The sequence below is a fragment of the Garra rufa genome, chromosome 24 (genome assembly GCF_049309525.1).
Source record: "Garra rufa chromosome 24, GarRuf1.0, whole genome shotgun sequence".
Taxonomy (NCBI): domain Eukaryota; kingdom Metazoa; phylum Chordata; class Actinopteri; order Cypriniformes; family Cyprinidae; genus Garra; species Garra rufa.
In genome coordinates this window covers 36,512,270-36,533,277 of record NC_133384.1, presented here as the reverse complement: position 1 = coordinate 36,533,277, position 21,008 = coordinate 36,512,270, and the positions used below count along the sequence as shown (strand labels likewise).

Sequence of the window (21,008 nt, the reverse complement as noted above, 5' to 3'; positions counted from 1 at the left end):
GTAGAAAATATATTTTTATATTGGATTTTATAAACTGTGTTAAGTTAAAGCACTTTAAACATACATAAATTATATATAGGATATCCACGGAATAATTATACATAGGATAAACAATACCAGTCAAACGTTTTTGAACAGTAAGATTTTTAATGGTTTTTGAATTAGTCTCTTCTACTCACATGCATTTATTTGATCCAAAGTACAGCAAAAACGGTAACATTGTAAAATAGTTTTACTATTATATTTGAATATATTTTAAAAAGTAATTTTCATATATATATATATATATATATATATATATATATATGAAAATTATATATATATATGAAAATTTAATTTTAAAATATATCAGAATACTTAAATGATTTCTGGAGAATATATATATATATATTCTTCAGAAATCATTCTAGTATTCTGATGTGCTGCTCAAAAAACATTTATTATTATTTATTAGCTAAGTAGATTTTTTTAGGTTTCTTTAATAAATAAAAAGTTTAATTAATAAATAAAAAGAAACCTTTTGTAACATTAGAAATGTCTTTGTCATCACTTTTGATCAATTTAAAGCATTTGCTAAATAAAAGTATTAATTTCTATAATTTCTTTCCTACAAAAAATGTTCAATGGTATAGTGTATTATGTTACAAAAAAAGCTTTTTATTTCAGATAAATGCTGATCTTTGGATCTTTCCTTTCATCAAAAAATCCTGAAAAAATTTACTAAACTATTTTAAATATTGATGATGATGAGTATAATAATATCCGAATATTAGAATGATTTCTGAAGGAGTCTAAAGACTAGAGTAATGATGCTGAAAAATTCAGCTTTGATCACAGGAATAAATTAAAATTTAAACGATATTCAAATAGAAAACACCTATTTTAAATAGTAAAATTATTTCAGCATTTTACTGTTTTTGCTGTAATTTGGATAAAATTTTCGGATCCAAATTACAGCAAAAACAGTAAAATGTTAAAATATCCAAATCCAAATTTTTCGCCAAAATTATTTAAAAATTATTTTAAAAACATTAAAAATCGTACTGTTCAAACATTTTTTGACTGGTAGTGCATATAGGATATTTCTAAATCTGTGGTAAGTTAAAGTGCTTTAAATATTTCAAAACTGATTTCAATTAGATATAGGATAGCTATGCACTTATATATAGCCTACTGAAATCAAACTAACACTGTGCAAAATACTCTCAATGAAAACATTTGATTTTAGAATGTGAAGTTTTAAACTGTTAATAAAAATGAATATATAATAACCTATAAGCGCAGAAAAATGTAATTAAAATTAAACTTTTTTTAAATCATTTTCGAAACGCAATCCGTCCTACTCTTGTCCCTCTCATCGCTCCGTATTTATTTACATTCGCAGCCTGGAAAGTCTAACATCTTACAGACAGTTTAGGAAACAATAAAACGCATTAGACGGTAACTGCTCAGGCTGAATGTACATATAATGACTCAAATGTCACACAGCACACTGTACATTTAAATATAGTTTATATATTACATGTACAGTCATAATAAATGACCCGCAGATGATTTAAAGGGATGTCAGCTGTGCAGAGAGCAAACACATGGGAGATATCAGACTCAGAGGATGAGAGTGATCAAAATAATCCATTATCATCATCATCATCATGTACAATACTTGATCAGGACACGTGCATTAATGAATCAAACACTTCAGCCGCATCCAGGAGCTCAACCGCCCCGATAGAAGACACCAACATCAGCGGGGATGGAGAGAAGAGCTCCGGAGGGAACAGCAAAAGCAGAAGAAGGAGGACACGAGAGGAGGTGCAGGAGGAGAAGGAGACGAGAAGAGCTGCCAAAGTGAAACGAAAACAGGAGAAGGAGAAGCTGAAAGAGGAAAAACTACAAGAGCAACAGAGGAGGAAAGAGGCAGTGGTGAAAGTCAACCTGTTAAAACCTGAAAACCTCATCAAGAGTCTGACAGTGAAGATTCATGCAGGTGAGAAAACTACTGCTTCTGCTTTCCTATCCTATATTCCTGCTTTCATATACAGTTGAGGTCAAAAGTTTACACACACCTTGCAGAATGTGCAAAATGTTCATTATTTTGCCAGAATAGACGGGATCATATAAAATGCATGGCTTTTTTTATTTAGTACTGACCTGAGTAAGATATTTCACATAAAAGATGTTCAAAAGTTTACATACGCTTGATTCTTAATGCTCTGTTGTTAACTAAATTATCCACAGCTGTTTTTTTGTTTAGTGATAGTTGTTCATGAGTCCCTTGTTTGTCCTGAACTGTTAAACTGATTGCTGTTCTTCAGAAAAATCCTACAGGTCCCACAAATTCTTGGTTTTTCAGCATTCTTGTGTATTTGAACTCTTTCTAACAATGACTGTATGATTTTGAGATCCATCTTTTCACACTGAGGACAGCTGCGGGACTCATATGCGACTATTACAGAAGGTTCATACGCTCACTGATGCTCCAGAAGGAAACAATGCATTAAGAGACGGGGGTGAAAACTTTTGAACAGAATGAAGATGTGTACATTTTTGACTAAATATCATATTTTTTCATGTTTCTCAGAAGACAAAATAAGGTAAATTCACCCTGATCTTCAAATTAAGAAGGTTTTTAGTTGTCCTCAGTGTCAAAAAATCAGTCATTGTTGGAAAGATAACTAAAAAAAATACAGTATTAAGAATTAAGTGAATGTAAACTTTTGAACAGAGTCATTTTTATAAATTCAACTATTATTTTCTCTTGTGGACAATATGCAAACGTCTTTTATGTGCAATATCTTATTCAGGTCAGTACTAAATAAAACATAACATGCATTTTGTATGATCCCTCTTATTTTGGTAAAATAATTAACATTTTGCAGATTCTGCAAGGTGTATGTAAACCTTTAACTTCAACTGTAAGTATCCTAATGCAGATATCATTGGTAAAGTAGTATTATTTGTGTACTGTTATGGTATTTGAGATAATATTTGAATTAGCTTTCATTTTATATTTTCAGTTTTCCACTGATCTGATCATCATATTTACTCACCAGCTGTCTTTTTTTTTAAAATGTATAATATTTTTGATTAGATATTGATATCGTTCTCTCTTCCATCCCAGTTTTTTCTTAACTAAACCAAATATAATCTATTTTCTCTCCAGCTCTTTTGAGGGATGCAGGCTGTGATGTGTTACTCAGGACTCTAGATGGGTTGCAGTGGAAGAACTGTATAGAGAATCAAGATCTTCCCAACAGCATCAGATGGACACGACAAGCCCTTCAGGTCACTAGTAACACTGTTGTAACACTCATACTGTTGTTTCTTACTTTACCTGTCCATTAGAGATACAGCGGAGGTGAAAGGCTTCATTATTAATGTTTCAGAAAGTGTTTGTTGTTTATTTGCAGATTGAAGATGAAACTAAAAATGGAGATATTGAAGAAGATCAGGTCCTGATGGTGATCTCCCATAATGAGTTTGAGGACATGGTGATGTCACATAAAACAGTGAGCAATCAGTCGGTCAGTCATTCAACTTATATTTACACTACCAGTCAAAAGTTTTTGAACAGCGAGTTTTTTTTTTCTCACCAAGCCTGCATTTATTTGATCCAAAGTACAGAAAAAGCAGTAAAATTCTGAAATATTTTTACTATTTAAAATAACTGTTTTCTATTTGAATACATGAAAGCTACGTGATCAAAGCTACATTTTCAGCATCATTACTCCAGTCTTCAGTGTCACATGATCCTTCATAAATCATTCTAATATGCTAATCTGCTGGTCAATAAACATCATTTTTATTATTATTAACAATGTTGAGTACAAAAAAACAGTTGAGTACATTTGTTCAGGATTCTTTGATGAATTTATAGGGAAGAAATTATACAAATGAATACTTTCATTTAGCAAAGATGCTTTAAATTGATCAAAATTGATGATAAAGACATTTATAATGTTTCAAAAGATTTCTATCTCAGGTAAATGTTGTTCTTCTGAACTTTCGATTCATCAAAGAAACCTGAAAAATATTCTACTCAGCTGTTTTAACAATAATAATAATTTAGTTTTTTAAGCAGCAAATCAGAATATTAGAATGATTTCTAAAGGATCATGTGACTGCAGTAAGAATGCAAAAAATTCAGCTTTGAAATTGCAGGAATAAATTACATTTTAAAATATATTCAAATAGAAAACAATTATTTTAAATAGCAAAAATTTTTCAATTTTTTATGCTGTACTTTGAATCAAATAAATGCAGGCTTGGAGAGCAGAAGAGACGTATTTAAAAATCTTACTGTCCAGTTATAATAATAAATAGTAATTATAAGTAATTTTAAATTATAAATACCATTATATTAATATTCATATTATTATTGTTAAAATATTATACATATATTTATAATTATATTATGATGTATTAATTATAAATAAGTGTATATATAATATAATATCTTAGTAATATTATTTTATTATTTAATTAATAATTATAACATTTTGTATACATGTTAATTACATATATAATTATTAATAATTATTCTATATAATTATTGTTACATTTATTATCATATTAACGGATGTGTATATATTTGTATTCTAATGTATATTAATTAGAATGTTTATCATAATATAGTTTCTTTCTCCTTCTAGACTCCCATTGGTGATTTAAATGAGGGGGCGGAGTCTCAGTTGCAGCATCTCTATAAATACTTGACCAAAACTGCAGGGAAATTTATCACAATTCTAGTGATCAGTCATCAGCAGCGGTACACACCTTCTCTCAAATCAGCTTATATTTAATGTTACATTTCGTAATAATGCTGAATAATTCTATTGAATGGACTGCTAAGTGCATATGTGTGTTCAGACCAGGATCATGGGATGAAGAGGATTTTGACTTTCACCTCAGTCAGCATCATCTGGATTCAGAGGAGGTTTGATAAATCTACCCTCAAACTTGTCATTTGTCATTCTTGTAAGCGTTCAGTGATCTTCAATCTTGTTTCTGTGATGGACAGCTGTTGGTTCACCTCCAGCTCTACTGGAATGTGACGGTGAGCTTCCTGTTCGGCTGGCAGGAAGTGACCGATCATGTGGTTGCAGTTACCAAAGCTTTATCTAAGAGACCTTACAAGTGAGTTCTACACAGAAATCACACTAAATAAATCATTCACAAGGCCTTACATCACTTGCTCACCAATGGATCCTCTGGAGTGAATGGGTGCCGTCAGAATGAGAGTCAAAACTGCTGATTAAACATCACAATAATCCACAAGTAATCCTAGAATCAACGACTACAATCAGGCTAGTAACTTGCTAACCATGCTAGTAACATGTTAATCATGCTAGCAACATATTAGTAGCTTGCTAATCATGCTAGAAACATGATAGTAACTTCTCAGACATGCTAATGCCATGCCAGTAACTTGTTAATCATGCTGGAAACATGCTAATGACATGCTAGTAACTTGCTAATCATGTTAGAAACATGCTAATAGCACAAATAACTTGTTAATCATGCTAGAAACATGTTAGCTAATGCTTGCTAATGGCATGCTAATAATGCAAGTAACATGTAAATTATGCTAGAAACATGTTAACAACTTGCTAATCGTGTTTAAACATGCTAGCAACTTGCTTGTCAAGCTAGAAACATGCTAGCAACTTGCTAATCATGTTAGAAACATGTTAACAACTTGCTAATCATGCTGAAAATGTGCTAGCAAAATGTTAGCAACTTGCTTATCATGCTAGAAACAGGTTGGAAACTTGCTAATCATGTTGGAAACATGCTAATGACATGCTAGTAACTTGATGATCATGTTAGAAACATGCTAATATCATAAATAACTTGTTAATCAGGCTAGAAACATGCTAGCAACTTGCTAATCATGTTCGAAACATGTTAACAACTTGCTAGTCAGCCTAGAAACATGCTAACAACTTGCTAATCATGTTCGAAACATGTTAACAACTTGCTAGTCAGCCTAGAAACATGCTAGCAACTTGCTAATCACGTTTGAAACATGTTAACAACTTGCTAGTCAGCCTAGAAACATGCTAACAACTTGCTAATCATGTTCGAAACATGTTAACAACTTGCTAGTCAGCCTAGAAACATGCTAACAACTTGCTAATCACGTTCGAAACATGTTAACAACTTGCTAGTCAGCCTAGAAACATGCTAGCAACTTGCTAATCACGTTCGAAACATGTTAACAACTTGCTAGTCAACCTAGAAACATGCTAGCAACTTGCTAATCACGTTCGAAACATGTTAACTTGCTAGTCAGCATAGAAACATGCTAGTAACTTCTCAGTCATGCTAATGTCATGCCAGTAACTTGTTAATCATGCTAGGAACATGCTAGCTTCTTGCTAATCATGTTGGAAACATGTTAATGACATGCTAGTAACTTGCTAGTTGGGCTAGAAACATGCTAGTAACTTGCTAATCATGTTTGAAACATGTTAACAACTTGCTAGTCAGCCTAGAAACATGCTAGCAACTTGCTTATCATGCTAGAAACAGGTTGGAAACACACTAACAGTTTACTAATCATGTTAGTCAGGCTAGAAACATGTTAGAAACATGCTAGCAACTTGCTAATCATGCTGGAAATGTGCTAACATGTTAACAACTTGTTAATCGTGCTAAAACATGCTAGCAACTTGCTAGTTGGGCTAGAAACATGTTAGAAACATGCTAGTAACTTGTTAATCATGCTGGAAATGTGCTAGCAACATGTTAACAACTTGTTAAAACATGCTAGCAAGTTGCTAGTTGGGCTAGAAACATGCTAGTAACTTGCTAATCATGTTAGAAACATGTTAACAATTTGCTAATCATGCCGAAAATGTGCTAGCAAAATGTTAATAATCATGTTAGAAACATGTTAGCAACTTGCTAATGACATGCTAAAATGCAAGTAACATGTTATGCTAGAAACTAGCAACTTGCTAATCATGCTAGAAACTGGTTGGAAACACACTAACAGTTTACTAATCATGTTAGTCAGGCTAGAAACATGTTAGAAACATGTTAACAACTTGCTAATCATGCTGGAAATGTGCTAACAACATGTTAACAACTTGTTAATCGTGCGAAAACATGCTAGCAACTTGCTAGTTGGGTTAGAAACATGTTAGAAACATGCTAGTAACTTGCTTATCATGTTAGAAACATGTTAACAACTTGCTAATCATGACCGAACTTCATGTGCTGCGTGCTATTACTGCTCCTGCTTCGGCCATATTACGGCAGCAAACTTCCCTGACTATTACACCAGAATGGAAGTGTAGTTCCTAATCTTATCGGCCTAGAAACTCGCATTTTTGCATTTTCCACTGGTCTTAGTACACGATATAACTACAGAAGAGTCAAGTTTTAAATAGGACAAATATGGAAACTCGTTGGTCATTTTTGAACGCGATGCTATCGGTCTAATAGGATTCAATGATCTATGCTAAGCTATGCTAAAAGTGATATCGCCAGAACAGGAGAACGGCTGAATGGATTTCAAAACAGTAAAACTCAACTTATTAACTCGGGGGGAGTTGGAGAATGAGCCTATTTCCAAAAAAAGTGGAGTGTTCCTTTAAGAAGAAACAAATTAGGATATAAACACTTTATAGTATTATTAACTGCTCATTATGTTAAAGACATAATAAGCAACTTTGGGTGTTTTGTTTTCAGGGCGTTGTGCGGCGACCCTGATCTGGGTTTCTGCATGGACGGCTCGTGGTCAGCAGGTGTGCGAGTGGACAGAGACGGCCGCGGTCTCGCTCAGGTGTGGACACGTCAGATCCAGCAGCTGAACCGCGTCAGTCCAGCTCTGGCCAAAGCCGTGACCAGCGCCTACCCTTCTCCTTCCCTCCTGCTGCAGGTAACCTGTGTTCACACTCTCACTGAACTTCGCTCTTTATATACTCTCAGTCTCCTCCTCCTGCTCCAACAGGCCTATGAGAAGCTGCCGTCTGAAAAGGAGCAACGCAGGCTATTGGCTGATCTCGCGGTGGTGGGCGGAGCCAAGGAGAGGCGTGTCGGTCCTGAGCTCGCTGGCAGAATACATCGCCTTCTCACTTCACAGAATCCTCATCTCCTGCTGGATTAAGGCCAGATTTGTGGGAGTGGGAAAATAATTTTGCACTTTATCGCCAGTATAGACGACTGACATTCTTCTGTAATTTTTGTGCCTCAAATTTAATACATTCATTCTCAATTATGAACTTGAAATGAAAATTAAACGTTAATTAAACGTTTTGTAATACTTGTATTCATTATTTAAAACTGATGTCTTTGTTTTAAATTAAGACAGTAAACTGAAAAAGCTCATTTATGATGTTAAATAAAAATATCAGTTTAATAATTAGTGTTGGTAAATATTCAGACCAGACTATTATTATTGTAAATAAAATGTAATAAAAACAAAATATATAAAAATTATTTAAAATAAAATAATAAAGAAATATTAATTTTCTCAGCTAAATGCCAAGGCAACAATTTCTCATTTACATTTAAAGTACTAAAATAACACAGATTTACAAATTTAAAAAAGAATAAAAATGGGAAACAATTTATATATATATATATATATATATATATATATATATATATATATATATATATATATATATATATATATTTTTTCATTTTTATTAGTTTTTTTAATGAAAATAAAATATATAAAAATTATTCAATTATTTAAAATAAAATAATTACAAAATATATTAATACAATTTCTCATTTTCATTTAAAGTACTAAAGTAACAAAAAATTTACAAATTTAAAAAAGAATAAAAATGGGAAACAATTTTTTTATTTTTTTCATTTTTATTATTTTTTATATATCTGCATAGTTTTAAATACATTTGTAAATTTGTATAAAATATATATAAAAAAATTATATAAAATATAAAAAATATTCTTGTTATATAAATGAAAACAAAATATAAAAATAAAATTCAACTAACACTGTTTGGGATGAGTAATGCTCAGAAGTTTATTGTTGATGAAACAAATTAAAAAGTAAATTAAATACTTCAAAAACCATGCAATTATGATGTTTTTTTTTGTATATGTTGTTTATTTTTTATTACCTCAAAACAATATAATCAGTAAGAAAACATGCAAAAGAGTACAAAACCATTTACTCATATATAGCGAGTATATAATAAATCATAATCAAATATTAATAATAAGAGAGAGAAGTTAAACTAATAAATAAAAGTGAATGAATACACCACCAATACACAATCTACAGTGTTTATCAAATCAGATATGTATTTAGTTTTCATAGCAGAGCTGTAGCTCTCTGATATTGAATTATGATAAAAATACTGTAATTAATTAATAGATTGATCAACAACGAATTAACTCAATTACTGGAGATACTGAGATACTATATTAAGAGTATTTAATTTGCTGGTATTGAGGTTTCCATCAACTTGTAACCTACTGTGCGTTAATAACCACACGAAGCCAGTCACCATTAACAAAAGGGGTTATTATTAAAAGGAAGAAGCAACAAAAACACGATTAGGAGGATGATTCCTCCCGCATAAACATTTTTGTGTAGTGCAAGGGAAATTCCCCGAAACCCGAGCCTTAAAGGGACAGACACCCAGACCGTTACAAACTGTCTGTAATATTTGAATACTACTGCTGCAAAAGATGTTTGGCATGTGTTGATCTACCCTAATATATAATATATAAGAAAAAAGGGTCACCTGACTGGAAGCATTGGCACTGGAAATGAGCACGTTTATGACAAATTTTAATCTTTAACCCTGTCCTGAACCCTGAATTAACTGTAAAAAGAAAGAGATTACTAAGAAGCAAAGCCACTGATTCACTGGATCTCGTGAAGGTTATAATTCACAACAAGTGTTTTCTGATAGTTTGGCAAGGGCTGAGGTTGAACTGCCTGCATGATGTGTGAATTTAAGAAATAGTTCACCTAAAAATGACAATTATGTCATTTATTCACCCTCATATTTTTCTAAACCCACATTTATTACTTTCTTCTGTATTACAAAATAAGGTGTTAAGCACTTTTCAGGAAGAAAATAACGTCTAATTTCTAGGGCTGTTGATGAATTGGAGAAAAATCTTTACATTCAAAAATTCAAATTTGAAATTTGAGATTTTAAAAAATCTCCAGTTTTAGAAATTTAAAATATGAAAAATTTGAATTTGAAAATTGTGGTTAAAAATGCTGTTTTAAAAAAAGCTTCATGTTTTAAAATTTGAAATATGAAAAATTCTAATTTGAAATTTGTGGTCGAACATGCTATTTAAAAAAAGCTCCAGGTTTGAACATTTGAAATATGAAAAATTCAAATTTTAAATTTGCGCTTTTTCACATTTCACAATTTGAAAAATTTAAATTTTTAATTTGTGGTTGAACATGCTATTTTAAAAAAGCTCCAGGTTTGAAAAATTTGAAATGTGAAAAATTTGAACTTGAAATTTGTGGTTAAAAATGCTATTTAAAAAAAAAGCACCAGGTTTGCTCTGTCTGTTTGTAGGCCCAAATTTAGCCCAAAATTCTGACTAGCATAAAAAAATTATTATTATTATTATTATTCTATCATAATTACAATTATTATCATTAATATATTTAAATATATTAATAAAATCCTATTTTTACAATAATTTATTATTATTAATAATAAATAAAGAAAATAAGAAAAATCTTATGTTGTTGTCATTTAATGATTTTAAATTTAAAATATTATATTTTTAACAATAATTTATTATTAATAATAATAAATAAGAAAATAAATAGCAAAAAAACTGATTGTTTATAAGTGCTTCTCTTTACAAATGATCTTCTATTGACATTTAATGAAATCGCAATCTTTTTTATAAATCACACTAAGCCACAATATCGGTTAACCAAGCAGCCTTATTTAAATGAGTTTGGAACAACATGAGGATGAGTAAACCATAAACTCTCTTAAATGTGAGCTATAAGCTGTGATTTACATGTAAACGTTGTGTGTCTCATGTCCAGCGGCAGCGTTTCCTCTGATACGTCTCTAGCTCTGCAGAGAAGCCGTCTGAGTCACTCTCAGAGGCGGAGTCAGGCCAAAAGGAGGCGTGGCCTGTTGGAGTGTAGGAGGAGCATCGAACGCAAGAACCGGCGTGTTCCGGTTTACACACAGAACTGGCATCGTTAACCTCACAGCCGTCACTAGAAACAGGCATGTCACAGCAAAAACAGGAAGCAGACACGTGTTGAAATTTAGGGTCAGGGCTTGGGGCGGAGCTACAGTCGAGGTCAGACGGTGAAGGGGGATCAAGGTAACAGGCAACATCCATTATGGAGACATCATCTTGATAATGCACATCATCAGGATATAAGGAGACATTATCAAGAGACTCAGGGTTATCAGAGAAGGAACTAGAAATGAAGACGTGTTCGCTGTCGGAGGGATTGTGGGAAGAAAAAGTGCTTGTGAATTCTTCTGTTGGTGTGACTTTGTCTTCCCTGTTGTGTGCGCAGGCGTCTGCGCAGCCGAGGGTCAGCACCCATCCCAGCTGGTTAGACAGCAGCAGACGCAGACCCGGCGGCAGAGGCAGCATGCGCAGAGCGTCTGCGCAGTTGGGCAGCATTTTGCGCAGCTGTGTGCAGCACAAGTACTGTAATGTGGTTTGGGCAGAATGCGAACGGATCAGTTTCATGCTGCTCTTGGCCGCAGTCGAACACACCATCGGATACAGACGCTTGTTCTGCAAGTGAGTGGCTGCGATGCCTGACAGAACCAAGATAGATAGATAGATAGAACGATAGAACGATAGAACGATAGATAGATAGATAGATAGATAGATAGATAGATAGATAGATAGATAGATAGATAGATAGAAAAAGGATGAATTAGAAAGATTGTAGTTGCAAGAGGTGTTTCAGAAAAGAGACAGAAAAGAGTGCATGCATGTCTTACCGATGCAGCGGCGGTTCTTGTAGAAGCTCAGGGTGCCGTGCCAGCTGTCCAGATGAACCCCGATTATGGAGCCTTGACCAAACCGTGATGAAAAGTTCACCTTTGACCCCTTATGTTGTAGGTGACCTGAACCATGAGACATGTATATGGAAACAGAAAGTTAAAAACGCATAAATAAAACAACAAAATACTTCAAATCCAGTCAGAACAATGTGGGATTCTCTTCTGCTCACCTAGGCTGCATTTATTTGATTAAAAAATATTTAAAAAAGCAATATTATGAAATTTCAAATAACCACTTTCAATTTGAGTATATTTTATTTATTCCTGTGATCAAAGCTGAATTTTCAGCATCATTACTCCAGTCCTCAGTGTCACATGATCCTTCAGAAATCATTTTAATATTCTGATTTGCTTCTTAAAGAAACATTTCTGATTTTTATCACTGTTGAAAACAGTTGTGCTACTTCATATGTTTGTTAAAACCGTGATACATTTCGTTTTTTAGGATTGTTTGATGAATAGAAAGTTTCAAAAATACTTATTTGAAATAGAATAGAACAGACCTCTGACCACAAAGGGTCATAAGGGTTCATTTTAAATTGAGATTTATACATAATCTGAAAGCTTAAAAAATAAGCTTTCCATTGATGTATGGTTTGAAAATGTGGAATCTGAGGATATTCTGAAAAAATAAAAATATTGAGAAAATCACCTTTAAAGTTGTCCGAAGTTCTTAGCAATGCATATTACTGATCAAAAATTAAGTTTTGACATATTTATGGTAGGAAATTTACTAAATATATTCATGGAACATGATCTTTACTTAACATTCTAATGATTTTTGGCATAAAAGAAAAATCAATCATTTTTGACCCAATGTATCTTTGGCTACTGCTACAAATATACACATTTTTCTTAAGACTGGTTTTGTAGTCCAGGGTCACAAATTTTCTGTAACATTATAAATGTCTTTACTGACACTTTTGATCAGTTTATTGCATCCTTGCTAAATAAAAGTATACATTTCTTTAAACAAACATATCTTACCGACTAGCATTAGTCGAAATGTTACTTAAAAAGTCCGATTAAAGGTTGTATCAGCGATTTCTAGCCTAAAACATAAAGTGTAAAATTCAGCTGACCTTTCTTCACGATCCGCTCGCTGCCTGCCCCATAAATTGTCTGTGAAAAAACCGCGTCTCTCTGGTCAGCCTAGGGTCCGAGATATGCCAAAAAAACAATCGGCGCTATCAACAATAACCACAGATAAACAAACCGTGTTCCAACCAATCAGCGTCAGGGGGTTCGTGTTGTGGACTTTCCTACTGGTGCAGGGATGTGAGGGAGGCGGAGCGAAAGTCCACAACACCAAACCCCTGACGCTGATTGGTTGGAACAATGTTTGTTTTTGCTGTGGAAAGGTTGGTAGTGCCGATTGTTTTTTTGGCATATCTCGGACCCTAGGCTGACCAGAGAGACGCGGTTTTTTCACAGACAATTTATGAGGCAGGCAGCGAGCGGATCGTGATGAAAGATAAGCTGAATTTTACACTTTATGTTTCAGGCTAGAAATCGCTGATACAACCTTTAACTGTATATAGTGCAGGGATCACGTGACCTCTGACCTCACCTGTGTAGGACAAACCCCAGCTGTCCTCATCTGTGCCCAACAGACTACAGAAACTATGTTTGAACTGATCCAGGTTCACTTCTGATGTCCCGATACCGACCATCTAAACTCATAAACACAAAATACAGATTTTAAATATTTATGTCCACTCTTTCCTAAAACATATGAATAACATTGTTAGTCTTATCTTACAGTACAGTATAGTTTAGAGTAGAGTTGGGGTACTCGGACTTGTCACGGTCTCGGATGCATTTTGACTCGGACTCGAGCTTTTCAGACTCTGGAATTATTGCTGAGTCCAGGGACAGTTGATGGAAATTTTACTGACTCGATGCATTATTACGAAAGTGACATTCAGTATTCACACGTGTTTAAAAGTCTTGCCAGTTCTTGAAAGCCAGCTGGTTTCTTTGCATACACACACCCAAAGCGGGCTCACCGAAAGCGCCTCTCAATTAAGCATTCTTCTGTATGTTACCGCTACACACTTACACGAAAAGTAATGTCAAAATGCACCATCTTGGAGATTATTCATGCAAATATAGTCTGTTTTGTCTTGAGTGAATTTGAGCAGTTGGGAGAAATACAGATGTTTCAGAATATATGATCTGTGCATCCGGTCTTAAAGCAACAGCAGCGTAAACCTGCTGCAGCAGACTGCGTCATATCACATTTACCTATTTTATCTCACAATTCAGAATTTTTTCCATATGTTGTTTATTTGTTGTATTTTGGACTATAACTCAATTTACCTCAACAGTAGTGAGTTTGTCAGTTATGAGGGAAAAAATGTCAGAAGTGTGGGATATAAACTCATTAATTTTGAGCTGAAAAGAGAAAAGGGAGAACTTTTCTTATCAGAATTGTGAGATATAATCTTGGAATCATGAGATTTTTAAATTTAAACTCAAATTTACTTTTTTTTACTCTTTTATTCCATGGCCTCCATAGACTGCTACTTAAAATTAACCCTCATTAACCCTCACAGCCTCGTTTTCATCCAAGAAATTTTTTTTTTAATGTCATCTACCCTGTCTAAGGTCTAACCATTCGTCATATAAAACCCAAAACACAGCCAGAGATAAGAGGTGCTTTCTCTGCTCCTCAGGTCTCATTCACTAAGCTTCCTACCCACCCCATTGAATTTATACATTTACTATATAACAACAAATAAAGTAAAGTTCCGTCCTGCCCTATAATTTTCCACATTCTAAAAGCTGTTTCACTCTGAAATATGTCACAATACATAAGCTATAACTTCTGTTACTTGACTTTAAGTTTGCTGAGCAGGACACAAATTATGAGATGGTGTGAAATCAAAAATCAAAATGGTAATATGCAATAGAGGTTTGCTTTTGTTAAATTTAAACTGTCATTGCCTTATTCTAGTTGTAAAGGTTAAAACAAGGTTAAGATACTGACAAACAGTAGTGTTTAGTTGGACTCGGACTCGACTCGGACTCGAATGGTTAAAGACTCGGACTTGACTTGGACTCGACTTAGGTGGACTCGAACCCAACACTAGTTTCGAGTCTATGTACATAAAGTCACCGTATCTCACCATATCTGTGCCGTAGACGGGTGAAGTCATTTTGATTTCCCAGAAGTGCTGTCCATCGCCGAGAGCCTTCGCACCTCTGATGGCGGCGGTTCCACAGCTGTACTCCGAATGGAAGATCACCTTCCGGTTAGAGCAGCTCAGAGACACAGAGGATGATTTGCTTTCCTCGTCCCAAACCCAATCACACCCTTAACACAATGACAAAGACAAAGAACCATGATTTGGCTGTCAAAAATAGTTCAGATGAACATAAGCTGTTTTAAACTTAAGACAGCTCATTCCTGCATGCAATGATTTTGTCCCGTATTTTATATTGTATTATAGCGTGGTTTAAAACTAGTGATTCTTTGATTTGAAAATTGAAATGCTGTATAATCGGGCTCTAAAAATTGTGGATAAGCCAAATCAATGGCATCATCGTCTTATTTTAAAGAAATGGTATATGATTAATTTTACGAATTTTCTGACACAGCTTCTGTTTTATGTAATTTGGGAAAGAGATGATGCACTAGAACCACTAGAAGTACAGAGGCTGGAAACTGTAGGATTGGGTTTTGAGAACATCACAAGGGCAAAGAGCTTTGGAAAAGGGTCACAACTTTGGAATATGTTTCCAAATTCAAAGTGATACAGAATATAGTCTTTTACATTGATGGTTAAACGTTGGCCCAAAGTAAATCAGATCTGCATGCATGATTGATTTTTATATGGTTTCTTGCTAGTTGTTTATTAAGATTGGGAGAGTCCATAAAACTTGGTTTTGAAAATGTGGTCGTTCTATATGTGACAATGGACCACAAAACCAGTCATAAGGTTAAATTTTACAAAACTGAGATTTATACATCACATGAAAGCTCAATAAATTTTTTAGTTGGTTAGGATAGGACAATATTTGACCGAGATACGTCTATTTGAAAATCTGGAATCTGAGGATACAAAAAAATCAAAATACTGAGAAAATCACCTTTAAAGTTGTCCAAATTAGGTTCTTAACAATGCATTTTACAAATCAAAAATTACATTTTGATATATTTACAGTAGGAATTTTACTAAAAATCTTTATGGAACATGATCTTTACTTAATTTCCTAATGATTTTTGGCATAAAAGAAAAATCTATAATTTTGACCCATACAATGTATTTTTGGCTATTGCTACAAACATACCCCAGCGACTTAAGACTGGTTTTGTGGTCTAGGGTCACATATTCTGTTTGTAATGTATAAGGATATCGTATACGGATTTGTTATATTAGTTTTTTTGGTAGGTATTTATTTTACTATAATTATTTTTGATATTATATATGTATTGATTTTAGGGACATGCGATGCAAATTAGCTTCTGCTATAATCTCTATGTACAGGGCATCTTTTCCAGTCTTTGACTGGAATTATGTCTATTGTATTGTCCCTATTCAAATAAACGTATAAATAAAATAAAATAAATTTAAAATCTGTGTTTTTTTTTTTTTTTGAAAGAAGTCTCTTCTGCTTAACAAGGCTGATAGAAATGCAGTAAAAACTGTATAAAATGTGAAATATTATTACAATTTCAAATAGCTGTTTTCTATGTGAATATATTGTAAAATGTAATTTATTTCTGTGATCAAAGCTGAATTTTTACCATCATTACTCCACGTCACATGATCCTTCAGAAATCATTCTAATATGCTGATTTGCTGCTCAGTAAACATTTCTGATTATTATTAATATTGAAAACAGTTGTGCCACTGCTGCCCAATATTTTTGTGGATAATTTTCAGGATAATTCGATGAATAGAAAGTTCAAAAGAACAGCATTTATTTTAAATAGAAATCTTTTGTAACATTCTAAATGTTTTTACTGACACATTTGATCTATTTAATGCATCACTGCTGAATGCATTTTTAAACGGTCTTGTATGACAAAGTGCAAATCACATTTCTTAAGTGTCTTCTGCTCACCAAGGCTGTATTTATTTAATTAAAAATACGGTAAAAACTGTAAAATTGGGAAATATTATTATAATTTTAAATAACCACTTTCTATTTGAATATACTGTAAAATATAATTTATTTCTGTGAGTCAAAGCTGAATTTTCAGCATCAGTCTTCATTGTCACATGATCCTTCAGAAATCATTCTAATGTGCTGATTTGCTGCTCAAGAAACATTTCTGATTATTATTGTTGAAAACAGTTGTGCTGCCCAATATTTTTGTGGAAAATGTTGATTTTTCAGGATAATTCGATGAATAGAAAGTTCAAAAGAACAGCATTTATTTTAAATAGAAATCTTTTGTAACATTCTAAATGTCTTTACTGACACTTGCTACATTTCATTTCAAAAGACAGAATCAACTGGCTTGATTCATTTCAGTTTTATTTAAAGATCAGATCTGGTAGAAATAATCCCTTATGGTAATAAATGTGTTTTACTTGTGGGGTTTTTAATACATAGACACATGACAAAGTGCAAGTCACATTTTTTAAGTCAGCTCAGTATGATATTCTCTGTTCTCTTTAGCGTCCAAATGCTTGATTAAGTATAACAAGTCTCACCCTGTTCTTCCTCTCCGCAGGTGCAGCTGAGGGTGTATGGGCTGATCTGGGCATCTGAGCTGAGTTCGGTTTGAGCTGGACACTGGCAGAAGGACTCTCCCGTCACGGGCACCACCGGCGGCAGCTCCGCTGGCACACACACCGTTACGTGCTCGTACCCTGTAGACTCACCCTCCAACTGACCACACAAACAAAACCAGTCAATGATCTCTCTCAGTTACATTTGAAAATCAAAGGACACGATTAAATATATTTTTCATGAAGAAAAAGAACACAGCCTGTTTTATACCTATTAAAAAGTTTGACTATCTTCATTTCTAAGAAGCTGATTTAAAGCAGCGCAGCAGATGCTGTGTCAGTATAAACCGTTCATTTGAGACTCTGATTGGCCAGATGCCCAGGTAATGTAAAACTAATGCTAGTTAGCTCAAAATAACCTGACAGAAATGAGCACAGGCTGTGAGGACAGAGTAACTCATGCTCACCTGTGATCCGACAACCTGTTTCTCTTCTGGGTCGAGGGTCGTGGTGAGGGGCGTGGCTTCAGTCTCTGGGACATTCTCACTAACAACATACTTATTCCAAGACATTCCTGGAACACAACAACAGAATGAGGCTCTTATTATTTACATCTATCCATCTGTCTGTCTATCTGTCTATTTATCCGTGTTTCTGTCTGTCTGTCCGTCTATCTATCCATCCGTCTGTCTATCTGTCTATTTTGCCTGTTTATCAATCTGTTCATCTATCCATCTGTCTATCCATTTGTTTGTCTATTTATCCGTTTTTCTGTCTGTCCGTCTGTCTATCTATCCATCTGTTTGTCTATGAATTTGTCTATCTGTCTTTTCATCTGTTTATCAGTCTATTCATCTATCCATCTGTCTATCTATCTGTTTCTCTGTCTCTCAATCTGTCTGTCTGTCTATCCATTCGTCTGTCTGTCTATCTATCCATTTTTGTTTGTCCGTCTATCCATTTCCCCGTCTGTCTATTTATCTATCTATCCATCTGTTTGTCTATGAATTTATCTATCTATCTGTCTTTTCATCTGTTTATCAATCTATTCATCTGTCTGTATATCCATTTGTCTGTCTATCTATCTGTTTCTGTCTGTCAATCTGTCTGTCTATCCATTCGTCTCTGTCTATGTATCCATTTCTTTTTGTCTGTCTGTCTATCTATCCATCTGTTTGTCTATCCATTTATCTATTTATCTATGTCTGTCTGTCTGTCTGTCTGTCTATCTATCTACCTATAGATAGACAGACTATTCATATAGATAGTCTATTCATCTCATGTCTATCCATTCGTCTGTCTATCTATCCATTTCTCTGTCTGTCTGTCCATATGTCTGTCTGTCTATCTATTCATGTGTGTGTGTGTGTGTGTGTGTGTGTGTGTGTGTGTGTGTGTGTGTGTGTGTGTGTGTGTGTGTGTGTGTGTGTGTGTGTGTGTGTGTGTGTGTATCTATCTCTCTCTCTGTCTGTCTATCCACTTGTCTATTTATTCGTCTAACTATCCATTTCTCTGTCTGTTTGTCTGTCCATATGTCTATCTATCTATTCATTTGTCTATCTGTCCATCTATCTACCTGTCAATTCTGTATATTCATCTGTCTATCCATTTGTCTATCTATTCATCTGTCTCTCTATCTGTTTCTCTGTCAGTCTGTCCATATGTCAGTCTGTCTGTCTGTCTGTATATTCATCTATCTGTCTATCGATCCATATCTATCCATCTGTCTGTCTATCCACTTGTCTATTAATTTGTCTGTCTAACTATCCATTTCTCTGTCTGTCTACCTGTCCATATGTCTGTCTATCTATTCATCTATCTGTCTGTCTGTCTGTCTGTCTGTCTGTCTGTCTGTCTGTCCATCCCTTTGTTTGTCTATCCATCTGTCTGTCTATCATCTGTTGTCTGTTTATCCATTCTTCTGTCTGTTGTCTGTCTATCTGTCTATTAATCTATCTATCATCTAGGGCTGGGCAATTTGGCCTAAAATCAAAATCTCGATTAATTGAACATTTTAACCCGATTACGATTAATGAACGATTATTTTATACATTAATAAAATTATATTTAATTATATTTAAATATTATTTATTTTTTTGCCCTCATAGTTCACTGACAAGTTTTGTACAGTAAATATGCGCACATATTACAAGTGAGAGATTTTTGAATGAAGGGTGCACACACTATCTACTATCTATGATTATTTATTGAACATCAGTGTTGAACAACTGAAATTAAAGCACACATTGCTTAAAATGAAAAGTCACATTTTTCTTAAATTAGTGAAAATAAATAACTTGCACTTTTGGAAACAAAATAAATTATTTATAAAATAATAATAAATATTAAAAGTAGAAAATAAGCAGTATCTCTTCTAAATAAAATTACTCTTGTATATCCTGTAAATACTTTTTACTGTATAAATACTGTTTAAGCTCTCCATCGACATGTTGGCGGAATAACGCAACGTAACGGAGCGGGGTCACGTGACTCCACACGCATTAGTGTTTTTAAAGGGAAAGTAATTGAAATAATTGACCTGGAAAATTTGATCGATTATAGGTTCTGAATGTCGATTTCGATTACTTTTCGATTAATCGCCCAGCCCTACTATCATCTGTCTATCATTCTTCTGTCTGTTGTCTATCTGTCTATTTATCTATCATCTGTCTATCCATTCTTCTGTCTGTTGTCTGTCTATCTGTCTATTTATCTGTCTATCATCTGTCTATCCATTCTTCTGTCTGTCTATCTATCTGTTTTTGTAAAGAGTTTGTCAGCTCCACTGCAGCTGATCTGTAATTTTCTCAGCACCACTTCCTGTAGCTGCTGACTCACAGATGTCCAGCTTTGCCATGAACTTGTTTTGCACTGACAGACTGACTTGGCTGACACTGTACCCTACTTCTGATTGCTCCATATGCCACGGCCGGCAATCTGAGACACAAGTTTACATTGCTTCATGTGATCTGCTCAGATCGCTCTGGTGTTTACAATGCAGACTTTTCAAACCAGTCTGTGAGGGTGACAAAACGTTAAAAAGCACCACCAGAACAGGCTGACAAATGAGAAAATACTCTTTTAGAAATCATAAACACAGAAACTGGCATGCTTCAAGAAATCTGATTACGTAATAGTTACAGATTATAATTGCATTTCTATAGCCAAGATATAAATGTATAATTAGGTTAAAAGGCCTAATTGATTCTGTCACACAAGACAGCCAGGTGTTCGCTAATTGATGGATCCAAAACAAGAATCCTGCCCTGGATACCTCCACCACCCCGGAGCTGATCAACTGGCCCAT

At 34.0% G+C, this 21,008-nt stretch overlaps 2 protein-coding genes across 2 annotated transcripts; one reads left to right on the top strand and one right to left on the bottom strand.

Moving 5' to 3' along the window:
• The first annotated feature begins 1,563 nt into the window (after nucleotides 1–1,563).
• eme2 (essential meiotic structure-specific endonuclease subunit 2) lies at nucleotides 1,564–8,270 on the top strand. The gene is made up of 8 exons (XM_073830639.1): nucleotides 1,564–1,987; nucleotides 3,164–3,285; nucleotides 3,411–3,524; nucleotides 4,653–4,768; nucleotides 4,870–4,936; nucleotides 5,021–5,136; nucleotides 7,699–7,888; nucleotides 7,961–8,270. Exons 1-8 carry the CDS (start codon nucleotides 1,564–1,566, stop codon nucleotides 8,114–8,116), a joined length of 1,305 nt encoding a protein of 434 aa, XP_073686740.1. The 3' UTR covers nucleotides 8,117–8,270.
• Nucleotides 8,271–10,939: 2,669 nt separating this feature from the next.
• On the bottom strand, nucleotides 10,940–21,008 carry spsb3b (splA/ryanodine receptor domain and SOCS box containing 3b). The gene is made up of 9 exons (XM_073830638.1): nucleotides 20,976–21,008; nucleotides 20,714–20,759; nucleotides 20,516–20,638; nucleotides 18,169–18,275; nucleotides 17,684–17,861; nucleotides 15,146–15,333; nucleotides 13,585–13,687; nucleotides 11,952–12,077; nucleotides 10,940–11,762 (listed from the first exon to the last, which is right to left on the bottom strand). The coding sequence occupies exons 1-9, from the start codon at nucleotides 21,006–21,008 to the stop codon at nucleotides 11,011–11,013; spliced, it is 1,656 nt and encodes a 551-aa protein (XP_073686739.1). The 3' UTR covers nucleotides 10,940–11,010.